Consider the following 25,613-nt stretch of genomic DNA (forward strand, 5'->3'; position numbering starts at 1 on the left):
CTGGTAAGCGACGCTCTGATTGGTTGGATGAAAGGTCGTTCTGACGTGACCTGTAATGGGATGTCCTCAGATCTTTGTTTGGTGGTAGCGATACCATAGATCTGCTTTTAATGAGATTGGGTGCAGCTGGTGCTGGTTTATTATCAACTATAGTCACTGCACCTCAGTATGGAAGTAGCAGCTGGAGTCTCAGTGTCTGGAGTGGCAGGAATAGCTCTTAATATTATTTCTTACCGGATGCAAAAGAAAGCATTCAAACATGATAGTACTTGTGTGCTGGCTGAAGCAATGTTGAATAGCATCAAGGATCATATCTCAGCAGAACTAGCTGACAGAAAGATATCCGAGGAAGAGTTTCGTTTAATGTTGTCAGAACTCACCAAATACAACACATTAAGCAACAGCTAGATTCAATCAAACTCTTGCAAGACTGGTGGCATTAGTGAACATGAAAGAAACAACACATCCAAACATATATTACAATAACTAGATAGTGAGTGAGAATGGTTTTACGCCGCTTTTAGCAATATTCCAGCATTATCACGTCGCGGGACACCAGAAATGGGCTTCACACATTGTACCCATGTCAGGAATCAAACCTGGGTCTTCGGCGGGACGAGCGAACGCTTTAACCACTAGGCTACCCGAACGCCCCCAACAACTAGATAAATGATTGCATATATTACAACTGCTAGACAGAATGATCTTGTATCTGCCGATCACGAAATTAAATTACCGACGGTTACATTCAGAAAAACTTGAATACAGATAGATTCCAATTAACAGGCACATCGTGCCAAGACAATGTATCTTAAACAGTCACTGATTGGTTATAAGAAAAATGTCTATATGCCTTCCTTACCATGACCCATCTTGTCCTTATACCAACCAGGTTCCCTAGCACACTTTTCTGTAAAATATCACCCAACAAATTAATAATTGCCCTGTTATTCATGCATACTTGTGTGAATTCAATGTCAGAACCCGGAGCCTTTCACTCCTTTTCTGCTCATCCCCTACCACTCGGTAACTTGCAGATTACAGAGCAGGACAAGTGTGCCAAATGGCATATAATAAGGATCACTGGTAATTGTCCGTAGATTAAACTATGTCACGAGATATTGTCGTACTGTATTCTAAAGGTGCTCCAAACAATGCAGTAAATATATTCTGAAAACAGTCTTTGAGACAGACCCTTCCATTGATCCCAATAGCTGAGTGAACTGGACAGATGTTGACACAAATGTCATCTGACCGATACTGCAGGCTCATAGAAAATAATTTTAAGTGTTTCGGATATCCATTAACAAAGATGATTAAAGTTATGCTTCAATTAGTGGTGGTAATTTTAATAACTGTTTAACACACCTACTTACAGCGATAAAATAACTACTAAAATAACTCTTTCTACTTTCTCTTTTTTAATCAAATCAATTTAACTGTCGTTTCCTTACACCCATCACTAAAATTACGAGAGAAGGGTGAACACACGTTTCTGACCAGGAATAAAATACGGTGCTCGAATACAACATTGACACAAAACGTATTGCTTATTGACTCAAACCAAATCCTGCTTATTTTTTAACGGCAACGCGTTTGAATGATTGCATCTTAGAAAATACCTTAATTGTTTTCCATATAGAAGTCGTTTTACTTCTGACAACTCTGCTGGTGGCAAGTATTTGTCAAGCAACTTTTCGACGTTTTCAACTTCAGCTGACATGTTGGCAGTTCAGTAGTGGAATAGCTTACGTTGTCGTAGGGGGGCTTGCCATTCTTATCTCCAAATTCTCGAAACTCTTAGTAGATTAGCTAAGCAGGTAATTCTTGAATATAGCTTGTTCGTAGGTTATCCTTTATTTAGGTTTCAATATATTTCCATTGGTTCAAATATATTCTGACAAAGACCAAGAAGGCACTTGACACCAACACAACCACCCCTTGGATAAAGTGCATTGTGTCAATTTCACTTTCGGCCCTTTCCGTCGAGCCCGCTGGCAGATTGGTCCCAGATCTGGGTCAGTCAGTCATGGTTCGATAAGAGAATACCAACTTCGTAAACATAGATTTCTAAATGGGTTTGTTAATTTCATGCATTTTAGTAACTACATTTTGTAATGTTACCACATTGCTCTTATGTTCAGCCATATGTCGATAGAGGTCTACAAGTTTTGTTATCAAGGGACATCAACCATTACGTCCTGCACATTTTCATGTTTTTATCAAATTTTGATGGGATATTCTTCCATATCCTCACAAATTTTGTACACATAATCTTTAGGACATTTTGGATGACTATCAACAGAGACCATATATACCTGTAGGCTATAGGGCCTATATATATGGTCTCTGCAATCAGCCAGTGCTTGAAAATATACTGATTTAAAAGCCTTGGCCTGTTAGCTGTAGCCTACTATAGATCTAGTTTCTACCCCCCATGTATGGGGACCTGGTTTAGAAATAGGCATGACCCCAGTAGTGAGTCTTGTGACATATATATATCTTGCTGATAATATGTGCGTTACAAGCCCCTGTGGCTAGAATAGAAGTCCCCTGTGCTCTGGATCAGGAGTGCCATACCTTGGTTGATTGTTTCACAATGTGTGTGATTGAACCTCTATGACTAGTGACATTGTTCATAATATCAACCACTTGTTTTCCTAGCCTAGATTTCATTATTTCCAGGCAGCGGCTGTGACAGGCCTACTAAAGAAAACCAGCATTTAGCCAGCAAACTATGGTGGTGATGTGAGGTGAAATTGGGTTAAACGTCGCATCCAAGATCATTGCACTTATATGGCGACGTGCATGTACATGTGTTTGTTTGTTTGGCTGCTTGTACTAGTCCGGACTGATGCTGATATATAGTGCTAGCTCACTGAGATACCATGCTGCAGTTTAACATGAATACCACACTCAAACACAGTATACTGACTCTGAGCCGAACAGTCCTTGTTTTAGCCCCTTATTGCCGAGAGCCAGACAGGGTAACAACAAGTGCCATCTTTTAACGTCTCTTGGTATGATGCAGCCGGGGTTCGCTCTCCGGGCGAACGCTCTACCACTAGACCACGGAGGCGGTCACAAACTATGGAATAGGTCCACACTTAAATAGAAATAGCCACACAAATTACAAACAACATACAGTCCCATATTAAAGTGTGCATTGTGATGATAACAACATGGCACATTTTTAATGGAACCAAATAGTAAATCGTGCAAACTGCAACACACACTCAGTTTGATGTGGTCTCCATTGAAAAATGAGCCAGATTCTTATTATGATGCATCCTATTGCATCGATGGATCCATCTAGCAGCAGCATTTTACACTTCTTGTTGCAGGTTGCAAAGATCTTGTCTGATGTTAATTAGTAAACTATTGCTGTTGTTGATTCTGGACAAAATATGTGATCTCAAATGTCAACATATTTCTGATCTGGCCAGTACTTCTCAGGGGAAAATAGCAGCTTTTGCACAGATGGTTATCATGTCTTTCCATGGTCATGTTCTAGTCCAGGTTCTTCATAGTCAGATAAATGAATGCTGGAGTCTCCCACTAAACATGTTTAAGTGTTGATTCAGCAATAGTGCCATTTTTTGAGAATCAAAATTGACAATCTCTCTTGGAGGGTCATAAATAGAGCATATTATATGAGTGTTCATGTCATACTATATTTATGAGACAAGTGTCTAAATATGGAATTTTTCTTACCCAAGTGTTTAGTGTTTACCTATAAGGAGAAGTAGTATAGGTAATGGGGGTTCTGCCGCAACTCCACTGGAGCCGGATTTATTAACTATACAGCTACTACAGATGGCATTTTTTATGCCAAAATGATTATGCGATTCAACGATAGTCATGAGATGTATTAAACAAAACATCAATATTAATTAATAATGAATAAAATTTACTATAGCCCACAAGGATATTGGAAAGGTGTAGGAGCAATAAAAGAATTAGCCACCGCGGCTAAGGTATCTAAAAATGTGGCCAAGGATTGGTTAAAGAAACAAGCGATGTGGCAAACATACTTACCGGCACCACGTTATATACCAAGGAAGAAGTTTGATATTTTTACAACGAATGAAGTTCATCAGGATGACCTCTTTTTTTCTTCCCCATGATAAGGTAAAACGCAAAACGTATAAATACGCTTTAACAGTAGTGGATGTGGCTAGTCAATACAAAGAGGCTGAACCATTAACCTCGAAAGATTCAACAGAAGTAGCTAATGCACTGAATCGCATATATAAACGCGGACCACTAAAATGGCCTAAGCTATTTCAAGTAGATCCCAGTCGTGAGTTTATGGGATCGATAACAAAACTGTTAACAAAGCACAATGTCGAAATCGTCCGTGGTGATAGAGAGGCCCACCGCAGTCAAGCTATCGTCGAAAGATTTAACAGGACATTAGCGGAACGTTTGTTTGGCTATCAGTATGGGATCGAAATGAAATCCGAGCGATTGAGATCAACCGAATGGGTGACACGATTATCAGCCGTTGTATCAGCGCTGAATAATGAAGTAACGAGATTAATCGGGAAGAAACCATCCGATGCGATTAAAATGAAATCCGCGACTTCCGAATCTTCAGCACCGAGGAGAGGCAAAGAACGAAAACTTGAGGATAGAGTAAGGGTAAGATATTTATACCAGGCCGGTGAACTCGAGGGAGGCCTACGTCGCGCAACCAATCCCATATGGTCCCTTAAGACGTATAACATTAGTCGATGGGTTACGAAAGAAGGAGAGCCTATTCTTTATTATCTTCAAGATGGACCGGGTAGGGCATTTGTACGAGAAGAATTGTTCATAGTTCCCGATGGTACGGTATTACCACCATAACCATAAGCATAGGTAGTTACACCATCATTATCAATCCATCTCTTTGTATCTAAGGGGGATAATGATGTCTTGTTCATTCTTAATCCATATATCCTATGATCGTAACTTCTTAAAGAGTTCATCTCGTGTTTGAACGTTCTACCGCTGAATAATGCTTCTTTATACTGTTAGTGTTTGATATGCTTTTTTTACCACATACTTTTTAACACCCTTAGCTTTTCTTATCTCTCCATTATCAGACTTCTTTATAGAATACATCTTAGGTCTTAATCCGACATACTCGGCTATAGGAGTCCCAGCACATGCATCCTTCATCTTACCTAATACCTTTTTATTTACTACGCTGTGCAGTGGATTATCTTTTGGGTAATCGCTTGTGTCGTACATATCTATTTTTTCTGCCATATCTTTATACACATCCTCGGTTTGTATTTCCATCAACAAAGAATCTGTGTCAGTACACCTCGCATCTATCGCCGTATTGCTTCTTAAGTTCGTTGTAATAAAAGTCATACATTAAGTGTTTTGACAAGTCGAGAAGACTCATACCGACGCACACCGGTCTGTTGAATTTTATATTACTCTTTTGCATATGCAACGCGTCTAAGTCATTATCGAATATCTTGCTTCTGTTAAAAGCCGGACTGGCTATAAGTTTCCTGAATCTTTCTTCCTCATTAGATCTGACTAATTTAACATCAACACGCTTCCTTAGATACTCCATAGTTTTACCGAATACCGAGTTATTCATGAGCTTATACAGATTCTTTTCGAAATCGCTGGTGGCTATCTTTCTTAAATCTGTGTTCAGCCTTATATAGGGCTCCATCCAAGGGCTTTGATCAAACTTTAGAACTCTGTGTATTTTCTTAAGTTTCATACCTAACGATAGATACAACTGGAGATTTCTGTAGTGAACTATATATTTTGTCTTATCCATCAAATTTGGTACGAGTTTTTCTACGTTAGCTAACCTACTATTACCCATCAATATAGCGTTGATATTCCGACATCCAATCTTTATTAACCATTAATCTTTCGGGAGCTAGCGGATAACTGTTATGATCTTTATGTAACGAACTTGGATATTCCAAGTCAACTTCAAGTATGTACCCTTTATTCGCATCATTATTATGGATATCATTCACATTGACCCACTCAAAACCACCCGTGGGTAAAGGTTGACTCATAGCCCATCCGTACAAATTGTTAGCGTCGAGATATAATATGTGCGTGTCGGGTTTACTCGGATCGTATCCTTCCACTAATTTATTATTAGCCTTAGAATACCTTTTCGCTGTCATCGATATACCCCCTCTTAATCCTTTCTCAATAAACAAGTGCATATCGTAATCTGTGAGTAGTTTTAATTCTTCGCCGGTCTTCTTCAACAATGCATCCCACGCTAGTCCGGGACTGGAATAGTACCATGCCGGATCCAAGCCGTATTGTTTTAAACACGTCTTTCTAAATATCTTGAATATATCGGCAAGTAACAGTACATCGGTTTTTAAGTACAGATCGTGATAATCGCCTAAATTCTTACAACCTAATTTATCCCAGACCGTCAGAGCGTGTTCATAATCGGCATCTGTTATTTTAGATTCTGTTAAGTTACTATAGAATGATTTGAGGGGTGGTAATTCAGTTTCTTCGAATCTAGACCAATCATCCACATATTCGTAAGGATATACACCTTTTCTCAGCAACAAATGACGAGTTATCTTATCGGTATATTGATTTATTATCGCAAAGTCATCGGGATTGTTCGCATTAGCTAAATTGTCCAGGGAAGATAAAAGAAACTGTACCGAGTCTATGAATTTAAGCCCATTACTTTGCTTTATTCTAGATTTCCCATCCTTGTCCCTATAATGTAAAGGTTTAGTCAACGAGAACGATATGTATTTTTCCATATTGTTAGGAATGCACGTTAAACCGCCGTCGGTCTTTGAGATAGCTTGCATAATGAGATGTGAATCGTATCCCCTAAGGTTATGAAACACAATGGGGATGGGTATTGTTTGAGAATTCATTTTTAGTTTCAAGTTACACTCGTTATGCGTGGCTCCCCGATAATTACCCGTGACGTGGCAATGATCTCTTACGGAATCCCCATCAAGGGGTTTATTACAAACATGACAACAAGTTGACTTCTTGTGGGCCCTCCAATCATCCCTCGTCTACACATGGGTTTCTTACACGATAATCTTTCCCTGATTATTCTCTCTTCGTTTTGTAGATATTCTAGGAACTTTCCCGCTGCATCGGGACCTCTGTAAATCATGGGAGTGTTTGTTTTCCCATCATACCTTACAACTCTATATCCAAACCCACAAGGAATATGTTCTTGAGTTTTGTACGTAAAACTACTATCTTGATTGCTATGGTTGGTATTTTCTATGGGTTTGATAAGCGCTTCGAAGTCGGCGTAAATTATGTACGGTACTGGCATTTGATTACAATAATGTTCAAATTTTAATATATTTTTTCCCTCTTTAGGCATATCGATCCTGATAGTGGTCTGTCCAACACCTCTGCAGTCTTCTTTATGCACTTCTAATAGATCTTGTCTACTGTACCCATGTAGGCATCTTTTGCAGAAATATTTCTTTTCCTTATGTTTAGTTTGATCGTATAATAGCCTGTTTAAACTCTTTATCCACGTATAATGATACTTTCCATCTTTTTTTTATCAGAAATGAATTGATTCTGGGGATATGTTCCGGAGCGGAGCTTATCCTGTGTACAACAATTCCTTTAGAATGTCCGAAAACATTTATAGCTAAATTATTTTGCTTTTCCACCTTATCAATTTGTGATATTGGTGTAGGTTCGTCTATACCATCGATGTTGAGTCCATCGTTTTGGGGATAGCTAGAAGGTCTATTTGCAATTTTAGAATCTACGGGGAACAATGCAGATCTTATCATCATTCTTAAACAGTCATCTGATTTATTTTTTACGTTAATTATGTCTTTTTGTCTTCTTATAATACGGGGGTAAATCTATATAAGATCCACCTTTGAAGGGCATATAATTTGCTATATCTAAATATAAACTATCGATTTTATCCACACCCCAACCCGAACCTCTATTAGTCCAGCGTTCTAAAGTTTCCTGTATCCTCTGAATTGATGTATCTAATGATGCGTTTATAGTATCGGATTCGGTTATAACTTCTTGATTGCTACGGAAGTATGGTTTGGTATATTCGGTGCTATCGTCTGTGTTACTTTTACTCAATGACATTTTAATCGTCAGCTGGTATTTTATACTATGTAAATCATCTGACTCCTCATTAATTTTACTCCATATGATGGGCTTAATATCGTTAACATCCATGTTGGAATTAATATCCATCTTCCAACCTCTTAGATATTTACCAACGCTGGCGGATGTGGGTACAAATTTTAATTCTTGTTGTTTATTCTCAACATCATCATTATTATCTAGTAAAGCGATCAATTCAGCTTTTCTTATTCGAGAATAACCTCTCAGCCCACTGTTTCTCGCTTGAGCTTTGAGTTCTCTAACAGTCTGGGGTTTGTTGCATTCCAAACCGAGTAAGGTAATCAATTCAGCTTTTGTGGTTGAATGGTATATGCAAAATGAGACAAATGGCTAATTGGTTGTTTTTCATATATTTAAATACGTATTCTCCCCAACCTATTCCTCTCATTGATGTAACCTCTCTTCCTAGCATAAATAATCTGGTTCCTGACCCTATCAGCACTGTGTTTCTTACATAAACAATAACGACCTTTGACCCCTATCCCGCATTCAGAACACGTATAGTTTATGTTTCTGCGCCTGATGTAATAATTGTGTATGCCACAGTAAGTATCAACACAGCGTCGGTTACATAGAGTCGTCTTACCCATGAGTGTAAACTTGCAATTATTCATGGTTTATACATCTATCATATCATTTGTCTAAATGCAAATCACATCTACACTATTGAGATATTGATTATGCTATTTATAGATTAGCTGTCACTCTGACTCTCCTAACTAGGTCATGGGTTTATGTTTAGCCACAGCTGTCACTGCGTAGCTATTTTATAGCTGAAAATCAATACAGCAGTCAACCCCATAATCACAAATGTCATTGTTGGTCTCAGTATTGGGACGAGTTTCTTCCCATAAACGAGGAAGTATTCGTGCATGGCAGATTCGACATCCTTAAACGTTTGAATTGAATGTCCTTCCTTAAGCAGTTTTTCATGAATAAAGTCTAATCTCTTCATTCTCTGCCGCGTATATTATGACTGGGCTGCTTGGAGTTGTTCCATTGCTTCATTATGTCGTTTACACTCCTCTTCAACTTCTTTACCGTTTGATTCCCTCATACTAGAAAATAAATAATTACTCCCCGAAAAAGCTAGAGCTCCACCGACCATCATCGCAATTGTTGCCATGTTCAATAATATAAAATATTCAAATGTTTATATGAATATAATATATTCAAATGTTTATAATTACTTCATTATGTCTTCCGGGATAAGCCCTTGTTTGATGAGCATATCCTTCGTTGCCATAGCCAATCCAATATCCAGAACCATCATTGGTATATCATAACTATTAAAATCTAGCTTGGGAGGTGTGGTTTTAGTAATCATTTTAGCCATACGAGCATAGCCAATGGCCAAGCCGGTGACCACCGCTGAAAGATAAGTTGCGTTTACCAACATTTTACCGTCTGTAACTGGAGTAGTCATGCTTCTTATAGCATTATATGGGGGCTAACCTCTAATTGAACTTGTTGTTGTATTGGGGGTGATGTTTTCTCTTCTCCGGTCTTATAAAACAACCATACAGCCACTATACCAACAACTCCTACTAGTGCCCATGTTTTAATCGGATAAATATTTGAATTATTTATTAATTTCGCTTTCCTCGCCAGTCCTCCCTTTCTTCCTGCGGCTGTTTTTTGGGGATTCTTTGTCACTCTGGCTTTTAGTATTTTCTCAATCACATGTGGTGCATTCACATCCTCATTCACTCGTTGTTCCGCAATCTGTTGTGGTTGTGCAGTTATTTCCTCGTTCACAATCTGTGGTGTCTGTTGTGATTGTGTTTCCACAATCTCCATTTATGTTATTAAGTGGGCACGCATGTTTAAATTGACAATACCTAGCCGTTATTAAAGCTGTGGTGAGTGGAGCTAAGAACATTCCGTATCTATGATAAAACTCACAGCTCACTGAGCTTATAGCGTGTTCGATGAATGGGTCTTTCTCGAGAGATTCGCATAAATACATGCGATGTTCTGCCGGGATAGGGAGAAACGTACTAGCTATGACTGTGTATAGTTGTAACATAGCCGACCCTATCGTTTTAGTCATGGTAGCTCCCAGTCTAGACTCGTAACGCGCGTACAGTTTTTTAATTTCTTTGTCGGTCATGTTATCAATTTTTTCGATGGTATAATTTTCACCCAAATATTGGGAACATTTTCCACCGGCTACCAAAGCCGCGAGTCTTTCTCTATGTTTATCTAAAGATTTATCTACATTTTGATCTGTATCAGATTCTTTGAGCATTTGTTCGATAGGTTTGTCGCATTCCATAATGTAATATCTAAGGAGATATTTAAGTCTAACATAATATAATATGACATATCCAATACAACCCGTAATAATGAACTGTTGCGAAAGAATGAGGATTTCGAACCACATTTTATGTCATATTAACCACTAATGTACAATTTGCTACACTTTGCTATAATTTTGCTACATTTTGCTAAGCAATTGCTAAGCAATTGCATAAGCAGCTGGTTGATCGGTTTTTAATACGAGTTTACAGTGCTTCATTGCCGATAACAGTTTTCTGACTTTATCTCGTTCGAGCTTGGTATAAATGTCATCATTTTCGCGTAAACATTCCTCGAATGAATCTCGATCTTTGCAATGAAACAGTGCTACCCATTTGGTCTGCTCTCTGAGATCTTTCAGGACAGAGTTGTATTTTTGAGTAAGTACCCAAACGCTATGTTGAGTATGCCTTCCGGAGAATGCTAAATACGAAAGCATATCTTTCTTTTTTGTTAATTCTTTACTCGCGCTGCAGTCGTCTATTACGAGAAGGGTTGATTCTCCTTTGTATTTTTCGTGACATACTCGGAGACAGTCTTGTAAACGATCGCCCGGATCGACTCTGTGTACCCTGTCGTCATTCATTACCCAATCTTTCGATAGGTAGGTTTTATTAACGCTTATAGTCGGGCACAGAATAATATGATCGAAAACGTCCCGATAATGACTTTGTAAAATATCTAGAATTAAAGCTGTTTTTCCTCAGCCCGTTTGCCCGCATATGATAGCGCACTGCGGATCTTTAGGTAAAAGATTATTAATAAATTGCTTGCACGAATCGCCCATTCTGTATATTAAGTTGCGCATCCATAATCACGTACAAATATATGTTTAATTTACCAGCTGATTCCGGAAGCTTCGTTATCTGTATGGTGGCACCCTCGCTAGCATTTTCTATTCTCCTCCCACTGCCGTGTAGTTGGTCATCGTCCGTTGTTTGCATGTTGAGCCATAGCGCGTACTTCGTGGTGAGGTATTCACCCATCGATACACTCCCGAGAGACAGATCTTTCACGACCGCGTTAACTTGCGGGGAGCGTTTTATAGAAGGAAGTGTTTTAATCTCATCCCACTGGTGATACGCTAGCATTCCTTGGCTATATACTATATAATTGATTAGGAACGCCCTCGATAGTCAATTCTACTTTTGTAATCTTAGGATTGTAGAACTTCTCGGTATTTCTTTTAAACGCATCGGAGGTGTCCTCGAACAACATTAAAATACCCTTCAACGACCTCGTGGGGACGTATAGATTGATATTCCACATCGTATCTTTTTTGTCCCTCGTGATCTTTCGATGTCGCAGCACGCGATCGTACAAAATGGCTAAACTTCCGCTATACTGGTTACGAATTTCTCTGGCTAATTCGGGATCCGTTATCATATCGTACTCCAGCGAGATATTGTCAATGGAATAGGTAGCATCTTCAGCAGCTCTGATTACTCTGCCGTAGTCATTAAAAGTGAGTTCGTATTCTAACCTATCGCCTAGTAATTCAAAGTCTAGCAGGAATATAGAATCGGTTACTCAATGCGTCGGCAACAGCCTGATCTTTTACGACAGTACCATCACCACTAGAAGCATCTACGCGCAGTCTCAATGTGTTCTTATTACAAATACCTTGGTACTGTAAGTTTTCCCGCTCTTTATCCGTTCTCCAGAGATCCATGTAACAATAGTATACATCGCTATCGTCGATACTCAAAACCTGATTACCGCTAATTTTAATGGCGATTTTCTTAACGATAGCACGACCTATGTTCTGAACGGGCTCCCTGTTAACGTCGGTAGAAGTCAAAATAATCGTAAATGCTAGTCGGACAGTTCCCGGAACTAACACATCGTGTGCGCCGAGATAAGGAAAGCGAACCAGAAGCGTTTGATTCTGATCGATGGTACTAGGGTTATTAGTTATAGTTACAGACTGACGAATTGCTTTGACCCCTAATGGATCTCGAAGTCTACAGTGTGGGTTTGACTTGCATCCGTATGGCGAAGACATTGTTATATTGAAATTATATAACCATATGTTGGTGATTTTGATCTAGATTATTTAGATAACCCGAATCCAATCGAAGAGGGTACTGATGAAACCAGCTTTAGTGGCACAAATCTTATGGATGAACTTTCACAAGCAACTGTCAATGATGAACTTTTGAAACTATCCGTTAATGATTATTACACCTTTAAAGATGTTAGTCCTATTGTTTGTGACTATTCAAAGTTTACGATAGATAGTAAAGGAATATTGCGACTGCGTGGCGAACGGAATATTGACCTTATGCATTCTCTTACTCGTAAGCCCCTAGCCTTGTCTACGATAGCCAGACGTCGTGGTGGTACCAACCTTATTTGCAATGAATTAGGTTTTGTGGACTACCAACGACTTCCCGTGAAGACTACTGAGGTTCTTAGGACTGTGCGTACAGAACTCGATAATACAGATAATTTGGAAGCAGCCTCGATGGTGGCCTCGAACGGACTCTGAGAAATCTTAGATACCTATTATGATAATTCCACGTTACAGGTATCGGAGTTTAGTATTAGGGAATTACGAGGTCTTGACAAGGCATTACGAACAATGCGGGGAGAACTTATCAATAATACGGCCAAGATATCCGAAATCGACAAGCATATAGATTACGAGAAAACAAAACTTGAACAGGCGGGAGATGAGTTCAGTAGACGTCGCGTAGCGGAAAGATTGCGTAACTTAGAAGACGAAAGATCTTCAGCTTCCAGTAATAGGAAGGCACTTCGTTCGCAAATCAGTCGAATCCGAGAAACTATGGATCAAGTCCTCAACGATGACACTACACTAGCCGATAAAATTAAAACATTGTTCAGAGAACAGGGAATAAGAATTGCCAGTATTTTAACCGCGTTGGGATTTATTATATCGACTTTGACTCTCGCGTTAACCGGTGGCAGTACAGGTGGTGGTACACCGCCCACACCGCCTAGTGATTAAAACGGTATAAAAGAGTGGATAAAAAAGCATTTAAAAGCATTAGGTTCAGCACTGGGAAAGCTCGCTGAGAAAGCCGCGGCCGCACTTCCCGGTATAATAGGGAGTATAGTTTCCTGCCTATTGAATTTATTAGCTAAGACCACCACTTGGCTTAGTCAAAACTTGTGGGGGTTGATCGTAGCAATTGCAGGGCTGTTGTACATATCCGCTAAGAACTATTTAACCAAATCATGAGTAAACCAGCCGTTACTCCACCTACTACAAGCGCTGTTTTTTCATCGATATGTTGTTGATTTTTAGCTGCAATATGTGGTGGTAATTTAGGTTGTGCGTTAGTAGATGTTTGTGAAACATGTGGTGTTTGTGGCTTGACTATTCCCTTTTCGCCCGTGATTTTTTGCGTTATTAATTTGACGTTGATATCTGAATTTATACCTGGTTTTTGTTTATCGGCAGCGATATCAATTTTATTATTATAACCTATCACTTGACCGATCTTAAGTTCCATATTACTTGGAGACATGTATAGTCCCGGCGCATAAACAAAGTCCACTTTGGATTGAGCGTACTGTAATGTATCTTGAAAACGCTTTATAGACGATGGTATGTCAACTGGTGAATTAATGGCGTCCACCAAGTTTGCGACAAACTGTTTTTGCGCATCGAACGCCGTCCCAGTACCGATGATTCCCGTTCGTGTTTGCGATTGTGCACCGAGAATTGCCCATACATAAGTTCTTATCGATTCATTAAATCTTACAAATCCTGGGTTAGTAAAATTATTTTCCGTTTTATCATTAAGAAATTCATTTCAAGCGTCATCGTTCAGTTGTACAAATCTTTTAACAATATAAATAGACCCACTCTTAAAACTCATAATATCCCCGGTCCAATCGTTACTATAAAGTTCCCAGCCTTTATACCAATGACTGGTTTTATGCCAATGATCATATATTCTTGAGTAAAGTTTGCTGGTAGGCCGCAACTTAGGAATATCACCTGGAAGTTTATTAAGTTTTTAATATACATAATCGCTTTCTTCTTTGACGGTTATTTTTTCCTCTGTGTAAGGAACACCTAGACCATGGTTTGCTCCTTTAATACGCCAATCTTTACTCATAGAAACATTAAATTCCTGACAAATACGCTCATACGCGGACCTATCATAATTATTATTTGTGGAATTCCACGCTCGATCTTGCGGTAATGGAGCACTAATTTCTTTAAGTATACGTCTAATCTGATAGTACACGTGAAATGTTATAACAGACTTATATTAGTTCAAATCCTGGAGCGTAAAGAGATACGCCACATCCCGTTGTGGCACACCATATGGCAAAGTTTAACTGATTCTGCCAAAATTGCATCGGATTGTGAAACCAATCGTGCACCATTTTATCGCTAGTTGCCGTGACTCTGTACTTTTCAAAGATATCGGGGAATTTAACTAAATATTCAGCACCAGAGGCAGTTACTATAATCGATTGATTAGTAATGTATCTCGATTTCATATTTAAGTTATGATATAGTATCATTGTATATTTAATATGTATGTTACACTCCCGGGAATAACAAGTGGTCAGTCTATTGAACTGCTTCATACTATAGATAACTCGGATGGACAGCTCGAAGTAGCTATCTGTGATGTAACATATTACCTGCTGTGGACCAATATAAATGCTGCAAAAAGAAATAATGTGTTAAGAATGAATAGAAAAGGACTCATTATACCTGATGGGTATTACAGCGTATGCTCACTCAATGATGAATTTTTTAAGCCTTTGGGAGTTAGTCTCACACAAAATGAGTCGAATGGGATGCTGATTTTTAACTCTGGAGAAAAGGATATATATCTTCACAGGAACTTAGCAGATACATTTGGATTTGTAATAGGAGATGAAAGGGTAGCAATATTAATATCACCAACAAAACAGTGCATGGAGATAAATTGCCCGATTTAATTCCCTATAAAGAGTTGTGCATCCATCTCGATCAAATAAGCATGACGGATAATATTCAACTAGAAAGTCCTTCAACTCTGCTCAGATGTGTTCCAGTGAAAAATGAAAAATATAATAGTGGTAGAACGGAATCTTTCTCATCATTACAATATAAAAAATTAAAGCGTGGGTATTATTTCAGACCTCCAAATTTCTATATTAGATGTAAAACACCAACCTGTACATATAGGATACTTAAGTGTAACACTCCATATTATAAATAATGGTTGATTCCATATTTAAGTTATGATATAATATCTTTGTATATTTAATATGTATGTTACACTCCCGGGAATAACAAATGGTCAGTCTATTGAACTGCTTCGTACTATCGATAACTCGGATGGACAACTCGAAGTAGCTCTATGCGATATAACGTATTACCCGCTGTGGACCAATATAAGTATTGCGAGAGATAATTATACGTTCTTAATAAATAAAAAAGAACACTTTATACCTGATGGGTATTACAGCGTATGCTCACTCAATGATGAAATTTTTAAACCTTTGGGAGTTAGTCTCACACAAAATGAGTCGTATGGGATGCTGATTTTGAACACTGGAGAAAATGAAGTAGGTATTGTCCTGTACTTAACAAAATCACTTGGATTTTTATTAGGAGAAGAAAAAGTATTTATATTAATACCACCCAACCAAACACGGCATGGAGATAAATTACCCGATTTAATTCCCTATAAAGAGTTGTCCATCCATCTTGATCAGACCAGTACGACGGATAATATTCAACTAGAAAGTCCTTCAACTCTACTCAGATCTATTACAGTCAAAGATGAAAAATATAATAGCGGTAGAACGGAATCTTTCTCACCATTACAATATAAAAAATTAAAGCGTTGTATTATTTCAGACCTCAAAATTTCTATATTAGATGTAAAACACCAACCTGTAAATATAGGATACTTAAGTGTAACACTCCATATTATAAATAATGGTTGATGCATCAGGCCCTGGAACGCTCAGACAATGTAATACAATTGCGCTTTCCGATCTCGGAGACACAGAAGGATTCGGTAAACCCGGTACCAATGGTAAGTTATACGCTTAACACTTACACGATAATGTATACAAGCGGAAAGAAGTTACATTCACGGGTAATCTAGAAGATTTAAGCGATGTCGACGTTAGTAGACTCCATAAAAACACTTCGTACAATATTATTCGCAAAAAGAGAATAAATGGTCTATGGTCGAAGCAAACATCGAGTGGCTATTGAATATCGTCATTACCCCACCTTATGTTATGATGGGTAAGGGACATAATTTAACTAAGATAATAAATAGTGGTATCGTACTCGCGGCTTATATCCCATCAAAACGAAAAAATGTGTTAGTCACTCCCCTGCCAGAAAACCCAGGTCATATGTTATATAGTCGTCCGGCCTTAAAAAATGTTAGTTTACATTTGGTTACAGAATTCGATGATATTAAAGTTAACTTGAGTGCAATACCTAATATTTCTACGCTTATTATTGAAGTCTTGTTCGGAGATGTACCGGAAGATGCCTTCGAAATATTACCAGGTCTATCGATTAAATGGCTCAAGAAACACAAGCATCAACGTTGCAGTATTATTCATAGCGGAGCATCACCCGTTGCAACCCTCGAGGGGGTCCAAATTATTAAAAGTGACAGCATTTCTCTTACTAAGATATTCTTCGTATAATATACATTTGATAAGGTTGATGTATACTCTCAAAACATTTAAGCAAGACCAATTAAAGACTATTATATATTCGTAATATACACAATGAGTTTATATCCAGCGCTCGATGAAGCAATTGAAAAGATGGAAACTGTTGATGGATTTCGATTACATCAAATAAGCGACATAAAACATCGAATAGAGAAGGATAGGGAGTTGAGACTTGGATTGTATAAAAAGTATCGCAGAGCCGTGAGTGAATGCTCTGGATGGAGTTGACACCGCGCTTGTAGCAGCTGGCATGGGACTCGGTGTAGCTGGTGTCGGTTTACTATCAACTATAATCGCCGCGCCTATCGTGCTCGGCATGGAAATAGGCGCCGGAGTCTCGGACTGGCAGGAATAGCGATAAAATTCATTCTCCTAGGTTGCAAAAGAAAGCATTAAAACACGATAGTATTCGGATACTCGCCGAAGCAAAGTTGAACAGCATTGAGGATCATATTTCGACAGCAATGGTCGATTGTAAGATATCCGAGGATGAGTTTCGTTTAGTGTTGTCGGAACTCACCAAATACAATGAAATGAAGCAGGATATTCGATCAAAATCTCGTAAGACCAGTGGTATTAGCGAAGACGAGAAAAAATAATTCATAGAACAGGGAAGGCAACAAGCGCGTCAATTATTTCGTGCCAAAACTAAAGAACTGGTTGGAGATTAAAAATAGATTGCTTACTATCATTAGATCACATTTAGACAAATGCTTACATAAATATATATAATAATGGAGATCGAAAAAACTATTAAATGGAGAGAATTACCACAAGGTTTTTATTATATCAGTGATGTCAAACCAACCAAATACGGTTATCAATTGTTTCTTATCAATTTAGGAGAAGAGTGTAGTTATATAGTCTGGTCTCCTAGTAAAATGAATGAAGAACTTAATAAAAATGTTGAATATCGCTTTATCGATAAAAATAATAAAGTATATTTTTATTACCATTTAGGCTCATCTAAGGCAATGATTGGCCCCAGGTATTGGTGAGCTGGAGTCAATCTCATGACTATCATTGAATCACATAATCATTTTAGCATAAAAAATTCCCCCTGTAGTAGCAGTATAGGTATATAAATCCAGCTCCAGTGGAGTTGCGGCAGAACCCTTTACCTATACTACTGGAGAGCAAATCCCAACAGCAGCAGAACCCTAATTTGTCGAATGACGTCAACAATCTTCAGCTGTGACGTTTCTAGTGTGACATCATTCCGATCTCACATCACAATAAGATTCGAATGACGTTGGTATGACGGAAACAATACACTGGTGTCTTGTGACATGATATGACCCTATGGCACATATTTTTTTTTAGCTCTGTTATGTTTGCTCTCGAAGGTAATAAAAAGTAATACACATATTCAAGGAGGGTCATGAAAACATGGACAGTTTATTTAAGAAAAAAATGAAGATTGGTAGTTGTTTATCTTACAATAAAACACTGCAGGGAGAATAAACCATGATTGACTGGACCGAACTTAATGCCAAATATAATAATATTAAAAACTAATTGGCTATACATTGTCACCCTCCTGACCTTTCTTAGCAAGTTTGTCATGAAAGGTGTAAAACATATAAGCAATATTTGGCCTTATGAAAGCTTTTATTTCAGGTGACTGTGGAGGTGTGATGTCAGCTGTGGGTCAGCAGCTCTTAGGGGAGGTTGAACGTGTGTATGCTGCACAAGGCAAACGTAGGTCAAGTTGGAGGTGGTGGTTTGAAATTAACTCAGTTTTTTTAAACAGCTCAAGAATTCTTGTACAAAGCACAAAGAAATAGAATAATTTGTTTCCTTCATGTTCAAGCGTATGTTACGATAGCTAAAATGGATAGAATTATCATTAAACCACCCGCATGTTATCAGAAATGAGTGGGCCACTGTAACTTGATAATGCCCTCATATTACTTGACGACGGGCCATTATCACGCCCGTTGTTAGGTGACGTCATAGGATAGGGATATGTGACTTCACGTTCAATAGTGACGTCATCTGGTTTGTTCTAGGGCGTTTCCATATTTGTAAAAGTTGATCTGTGACATTGGTGTCGATTGTAGTAAATGTTTCAAAACCCATATTGTTGTTTCTTTTTATTTGGTAACAAATTCCATCCATTTAGCTATAATAACGATAACGCTATTTTTCAGGGCATTATCATTTGCAGAATCCCTGAAAAATAGCGTTACCCTTATAATAACATGTCCCCCACTATATATACCATATTCGCCGTCATAAGCATTCTGGGGGCTCAGAAATTCGCAGAGCGAGGCTCTTATTACAACCATACACAACAAGTTAAATTTGTTTTCAGGGATTGAGCCATAGTGAACAAACATAGTTCAAACATTGATGAAACTAAAACTTTCTTGATAATAGTTACTGAGCAATAATATACCCTTTATGCACTTCTATTTCCTGTATTAAAAATGAGTGATATACCTGTACACAAGAAAATTTTCATGTAAATGTTCACTCCTAGTAGAAAATGCTAACAAACGATTACTTGCAGATTGCTCTAGAAGTTGGTCAGGGGTCACTTATTGGAGCAGGGTGCTTAATACGGGCGAGTATGGTACCAGTATTGTATCATAATACTACACAGTATCACATGTATCAGTCTCCTCGTGTCTCAATGTCGTCCCACCTTTACTGGAATACTTATTGTTTCCAAGTTGATGGAAACTGATAAGGTCAGTTCTCTAAGTGTCTGCTGTGCTCAGAAAATATCATGTGGTGTGAATAACTAATAACTGCCTTTAATAATTGAATGAAATTGGTGTCAGTTGCATGTATTCGAGAAATAACTTGAGGTGTACAGAGATACCGTAGAATGGATTGTGACATTGATAAGTGGAGAATTAAGAAGACAAGTTGAAACTATGTTTAGCCTGGTGTTTAAGAGAGAAGATATGGATGCTGCTTTGACTATATGAACAAATGGATATCTTTTTATCCAGATACCATATTTTGGTATAATATGTTAAAATTGGCTTATCTATGGTCTTATACGATCATCACATATTTCTGGTTATGTAAAACCAGATTCTTGCATGTAAAGCCATTTGGAACACTAAATATTTATACACCCTGTTCTGAAGCGTCATGTTCCTGGACTCAGTGGTTGATTCATGGGTACACAACAGCTTCGCGGAAAGCATTAAAGTTGGCATGCAGCACGTGCTTCTTGCTGGATGAGCACAAAATGCGCATGCTCTAGACACAGTGTATTTCAGTTGGCTTTTGGCGTTCATGTGGGCAAGTAGTAAATGGATATCTCCCTCTAAGTTACAAAATAGTGAATTAGAATAGTACAGAAATAGATTAGAAATAGTTGAGAGAGTTACCCATTTTCATTGTTAACATACGGCAACTTCGCTTTGAGTTTCAAATCCATTTCGTTTTATCTTATTAATTTTCATTGTTCATTACATTACAAGGGGATTTCACGTTTAGTTGATTACAAAGGGATTTCACGTTTAGTTGATTACAAGGGGATTTCATGTTTAGTTGATAACAAGGGTATTTCACGTTTAGTTGATTACAAGGGGATTTCACGTTTAGTTGATTACAAGGGGATTTCATGTTTAGTTGATAACAAGGGGATTTCACGTTTAGTTGATTACAAGGTAAGTTCATGTTTAGTTTAGTTTAGTCTTCCACTGCAAACCACACCCAGATCCTGAAACTGACATGAAGCAAAGTGTTCCCTAGTTAATGTTGTCCAGAAGGGAGGTTTCCATCATTCTCCTGTTGAAATGTTGTTTAGTGGGGTAGTGAAACACATCCACAACAAAGTCAACATGATTCATTGTATTTCTATTCTGTTTCCAGTTACAGATGAGATTTTGTCATCGTGAGTATTTTAATTTCTTTACAGTTGTATGATCCGCTGAATAAACAGTATGGATATCTTTAATGGCGAGAAAACCCTCATTAGGAATATATAGGAAATGGTATACATCTAATTTCTACATGTGTCTGAGGATGCAGTCTCCATTCACCAGAATTCCTGGTATTTATTAATACTACAGTACTAGGAACCCCACACAATGTAAACGTGATGTCCATCAATACTTATGTGAGGCAAGAAAATCAGTTGTGCTTTTATCAATAAATCATATTATGTTTTTATCTCATTTCTCAAAATCGAGAAGTAAGTGTTTCATCACTGATCATTCTTAATATGAATTATGAATAGTAATGTCTTGATACAGCCATTTCAAGCATGTTCCTGTCTTTTCCCCTTTCAGGTTGCAGTTTGTGTTCCAAGCTCCATTATTACCTGCTCTTGATCTTGTAGACAAGAAAGCCGTTAGCTTCATGACATCTCCCTCAGGGAGGTCTCTCTACCAGGTCAGTACACCCCACTGTAGACAGTAAAGCAGTACACTCCATTGTAGACAGCAGTACACTCCACTGTAGACAGCTGTACACCCCACTGTAGACAGTAAAGCAGTACACCCCAATGTAGACAGTAAAGCAGTACACCCCACTGTAGACAGTAAAGCAGTACACCCAACTGTAGACAGTAAAGCAGTACACCCCACTGTAGACAGTAAAGCAGTACAACCCACTGTAGACAGTAAAGCAGTACACCCCACTGTAGACAGTAAAGCAGGACACCCCACTGTAGACAGTAAAGCAGTACACTCCATTCTACACAGCTGTGCACCCAAATGTAGACAGCAGTACACCCCACTGTAGACCGCTATACACCCACTGTAGACAGTTGTACAGCCCACTGAAGACTGCTGAACACCCCACTGTAGACAGCAGTACACCCCACTGTAGACTGTACACCCCATCCTCCATCTGCTTCCACCCACTCCATCCTCCATCTGCTTCCATCCATTCACTACATCCTCCATCAGTTTCCATCCACTACATCCTCCATCTGCTTCCATCCACTACATCCTCCATCAGTTTCCATCCACTACATCCTCCATCTGCTTCCACCCACTCCATCCTCCATCTGCTTCCATCCATTCACTACATCCTCCATCTGCTTCCATCCACTACATCCTCTATCCGCTACCATCCACTACATCCTCCATCCGCTACCATCCACTACATTCTCCATCTGCTTCCAGTCACTACATCCTCCATCTGCTCCCATCCACTACATCCTCCATCTGCTCCCATCGACTACATCCTCAATCTGCTTCCATCCACTACATCCTCTATCTGCTTCCATCCACTACATTCTCCATCTGCTTCCAGTCACTACATCCTCCATCTGCTCCCATCCACTACATCCTCCATCTGCTTCCATCCACTACATCCTCCATCTGCTTCCATCCACTACATGCTCCATCTGCTTCCATCCACTACATCCTCCATCCACTACATCCTCTATCTGCTTCCATCCACTACATCCTCCATATGCTTCCATCCACTACATCCTCAATCTGCTTCCACCCACTACATGCTCCATCTCCTTCCATCCACTACATCCTCCATCTGCTTCCATCCACTACATCCTCCATCTGTTTCCCTCACTACATCCTCCATCTGCTTCCATCCACTACATCCTCCATCTGCTTCCATCCACTACATCCTCCATCTGCTTCCATCCACTACATCCTCCATCTGTTTCCCTCACTACATCCTCCATCTGCTTCCACCCACTACATCCTCCATCTGCTTCCATCCACTACATCCTCCATCTGCTCCCATCCACTACATCCTCCATCTGCTTCCACCCACTACATCCTCCATCTGCTTCCATCCACTACATCCTCCATCTGTTTCCCTCACTACATCCTCCATCTGCTTCCATCCACTACATCCTCCATCTGCTTCCATCCACTACATCCTCCATCTGCTTCCATCCACTACATCCTCCATCTGTTTCCCTCACTACATCCTCCATCTGCTTCCACCCACTACATCCTCCATCTGCTTCCATCCACTACATCCTCCATCTGCTCCCATCCACTACATCCTCCATCTGCTTCCACCCACTACATCCTCCATCTGCTTCCATCCACTACATCCTTCATCTGCTCCCATCCACTACATCCTCCATCTGCTTCCATCCACTACATCCTCCATCTGCTCCCATCCACTACATTCTCCATCTGCTCCCACCCACTACATCCTCTATCTGCTTCCATCCACTACATCCTCCATCTCCTTCCATCCACTACATCTTCCATCTGCTTCCATCCACTACATACTCCATCTGCTTCCATTTACTACATCCTCCATCTACTTCCATCCACTACATCCTCCATCTGCTTCCATCCACTACATCATCCATCTGCTACCATCCACTACATACTCCATCTGCTTCCATCCACTACATTCTCCATCTGCTCCCATCCACTACATCATCCATCTGCTACCATCCACTACATACTCCATCTGCTCCCATCCACTTCATCCTCCATCTGCTACCACCCTCTATCTCCTCCATCCACAACATCCTCAATTTGCTTCATTCCACTGCAAGCTAGTCTCCAAGTCTGCTGTAAGATGTGTTATTCACTCACGACAATCTGTATTTGTGTTGTATACAGGTAATCGGGAGTTCAGGCACACCTTACGCTTGCTATACATCCAGCATATACTGCTCCTGTCCATCATACAGGTTCTCAGGTGAGTGAAAGGCATCGTCGACTGCTTGTATAAGGGAGACAGACCCCGGTGGACTTTGTACAGGTTCTCAGGTGAGTGAAAGGCATCGTCGACTGTTTGTATAAGGGAGACAGACCCCGGTGGACTTTGTACAGGTTCTAAGGTGAGTGAAGGGATGTCGTCGACTGTTTGTATAAGGGAGGCAGACCCCGGTGGACTTTGTACAGGTTCTAAGGTGAGTGAAGGGATGTCGTCGACTGCTTGTATAAGGGAGGCAGACCATGGTGGACTTCATACAGGTTCTAAGGTGAGTGAAGGGATGTCGTCGACTGTTTGTATAAGGGAGGCAGACCATGGTGGACTTCATACAGGTTCTCAGGTGAGTGAAGGGATGTCGTCGACTGCTTGTATAAGGGAGGCAGACCATGGTGGACTTCATACAGGTTCTAAGGTGAGTGAAGGGACGTCGTCGACTGTTTGTATAAGGGAGGCAGACCCCGGTGGACTTTGTACAGGTTCTCAGGTGAGTGAAGGGACGTCGTCGACTGCTTGTATAAGGGAGGCAGACCATGGTGGACTTCATACAGGTTCTAAGGTGAGTGAAGGGACGTCGTCGACTGCTTGTATAAGGGAGGCAGACCATGGTGGACTTTGTACAGGTTCTAAGGTGAGTGAAAGGCATCGTCGACTGCTTGTATAAGGGAGGCAGACCCCGGTGGACTTTGTACAGGTTCTCAGGTGAGTGAAAGGCATCGTCGACTGTTTGTATAAGGGAGGCAGACCCCGGTGGACTTTGTACAGGTTCTAAGGTGAGTGAAGGGATGTCGTGGACTGTTTGTATAAGGGAGGCAGACCATGGTGGACTTCATACAGGTTCTCAGGTGAGTGAAGGGACATCGTCGACTGCTTGTATAAGTGAGGCAGACCATGGTGGACTTTATACAGGTTCTAAGGTGAGTGAAGGGACGTCGTCGACTGCTTGTATAAGGGAGGCAGACCATGGTGGACTTTATACAGGTTCTAAGGTGAGTGAAGGGACATCGTCGACTGCTTGTATAAGTGAGGCAGACCATGGTGGACTTCATACAGGTTCTCAGGTGAGTGAAGGGACGTCGTCGACTGCTTGTATAAGTGAGGCAGACCATGGTGGACTTTATACAGGTTCTAAGGTGAGTGAAGGGACGTCGTCGACTGCTTGTATAAGGGAGGCAGACCATGGTGGACTTTATACAGGTTCTAAGGTGAGTGAAGGGACGTCGTCGACTGCTTGTATAAGGGAGGCAGACCATGGTGGACTTCGTACAGGTTCTCAGGTGAGTGAAGGGATGTCGTCGACTGTTTGTATAAGGGAGGCAGACCATGGTGGACTTCATACAGGTTCTCAGGTGAGTGAAGGGACGTCGTCGACTGTTTGTATAAGGGAGACAGACCATGGTGGACTTCATACAGGTTCTCAGGTGAGTGAAGGGACGTCGTCGACTGTTTGTATAAGGGAGGCAGACCATGGTGGACTTCATACAGGTTCTAAGGTGAGTGAAGGGATGTCGTCGACTGCTTGTATAAGGGAGACAGACCATGGTGGACTTCGTACAGGTTCTCAGGTGAGTGAAGGGACGTCGTCGACTGTTTGTATAAGGGAGGCAGACCATGGTGGACTTCATACAGGTTCTAAGGTGAGTGAAGGGACGTCGTCGACTGCTTGTATAAGGGAGGCAGACCATGGTGGACTTCATACAGGTTCTAAGGTGAGTGAAGGGACGTCGTCGACTGTTTGTATAAGTGAGGCAGACCATGGTGGACTTCATACAGGTTCTAAGGTGAGTGAAGGGACGTCGTCGACTGCTTGTATAAGTGAGGCAGACCATGGTGGACTTCATACAGGTTCTCAGGTGAGT

General features: G+C 40.0%; 2 protein-coding genes across 3 annotated transcripts in view; one reads left to right on the forward strand and one right to left on the reverse strand.

Moving 5' to 3' along the window:
* LOC139455692 (beta-ureidopropionase-like) overlaps positions 1-1,739 on the reverse strand; it is an 89,762-nt gene extending 88,023 nt beyond the window's left edge. Inside the window, exon 1 of the mRNA XM_071237242.1 lies at positions 1,623-1,739. Coding sequence (XP_071093343.1) covers positions 1,623-1,723 — 101 coding nt within the window. The 5' untranslated portion in view covers positions 1,724-1,739. The remainder of the gene's footprint in view (positions 1-1,622) is intronic.
* Positions 1,740-1,989: 250 nt separating this feature from the next.
* LOC139455693 (zinc finger SWIM domain-containing protein 7-like) overlaps positions 1,990-25,613 on the forward strand; it is a 41,247-nt gene continuing 17,623 nt past the window's right edge. Inside the window, exons 1-5 of one of the 2 annotated variants that reach the window (XM_071237244.1) lie at positions 1,990-2,005; positions 18,754-18,834; positions 20,971-20,992; positions 21,390-21,492; positions 23,661-23,739. In XM_071237244.1, the coding sequence (XP_071093345.1) occupies positions 18,771-18,834; positions 20,971-20,992; positions 21,390-21,492; positions 23,661-23,739 (268 nt within the window). In that variant the 5' untranslated portion in view covers positions 1,990-2,005; positions 18,754-18,770. Of the gene's footprint in view, positions 2,079-18,753; positions 18,835-20,970; positions 20,993-21,389; positions 21,493-23,660; positions 23,740-25,613 lie in introns of both variants that reach the window. The other variant, XM_071237243.1, reaches the window with a different exon arrangement.

This window comes from Haliotis cracherodii, unplaced genomic scaffold (genome assembly GCF_022045235.1).
Source record: "Haliotis cracherodii isolate W230 unplaced genomic scaffold, xgHalCrac1.p SCAF_11, whole genome shotgun sequence".
In the NCBI taxonomy this organism is placed as follows: Eukaryota; Metazoa; Mollusca; class Gastropoda; order Lepetellida; family Haliotidae; genus Haliotis; species Haliotis cracherodii.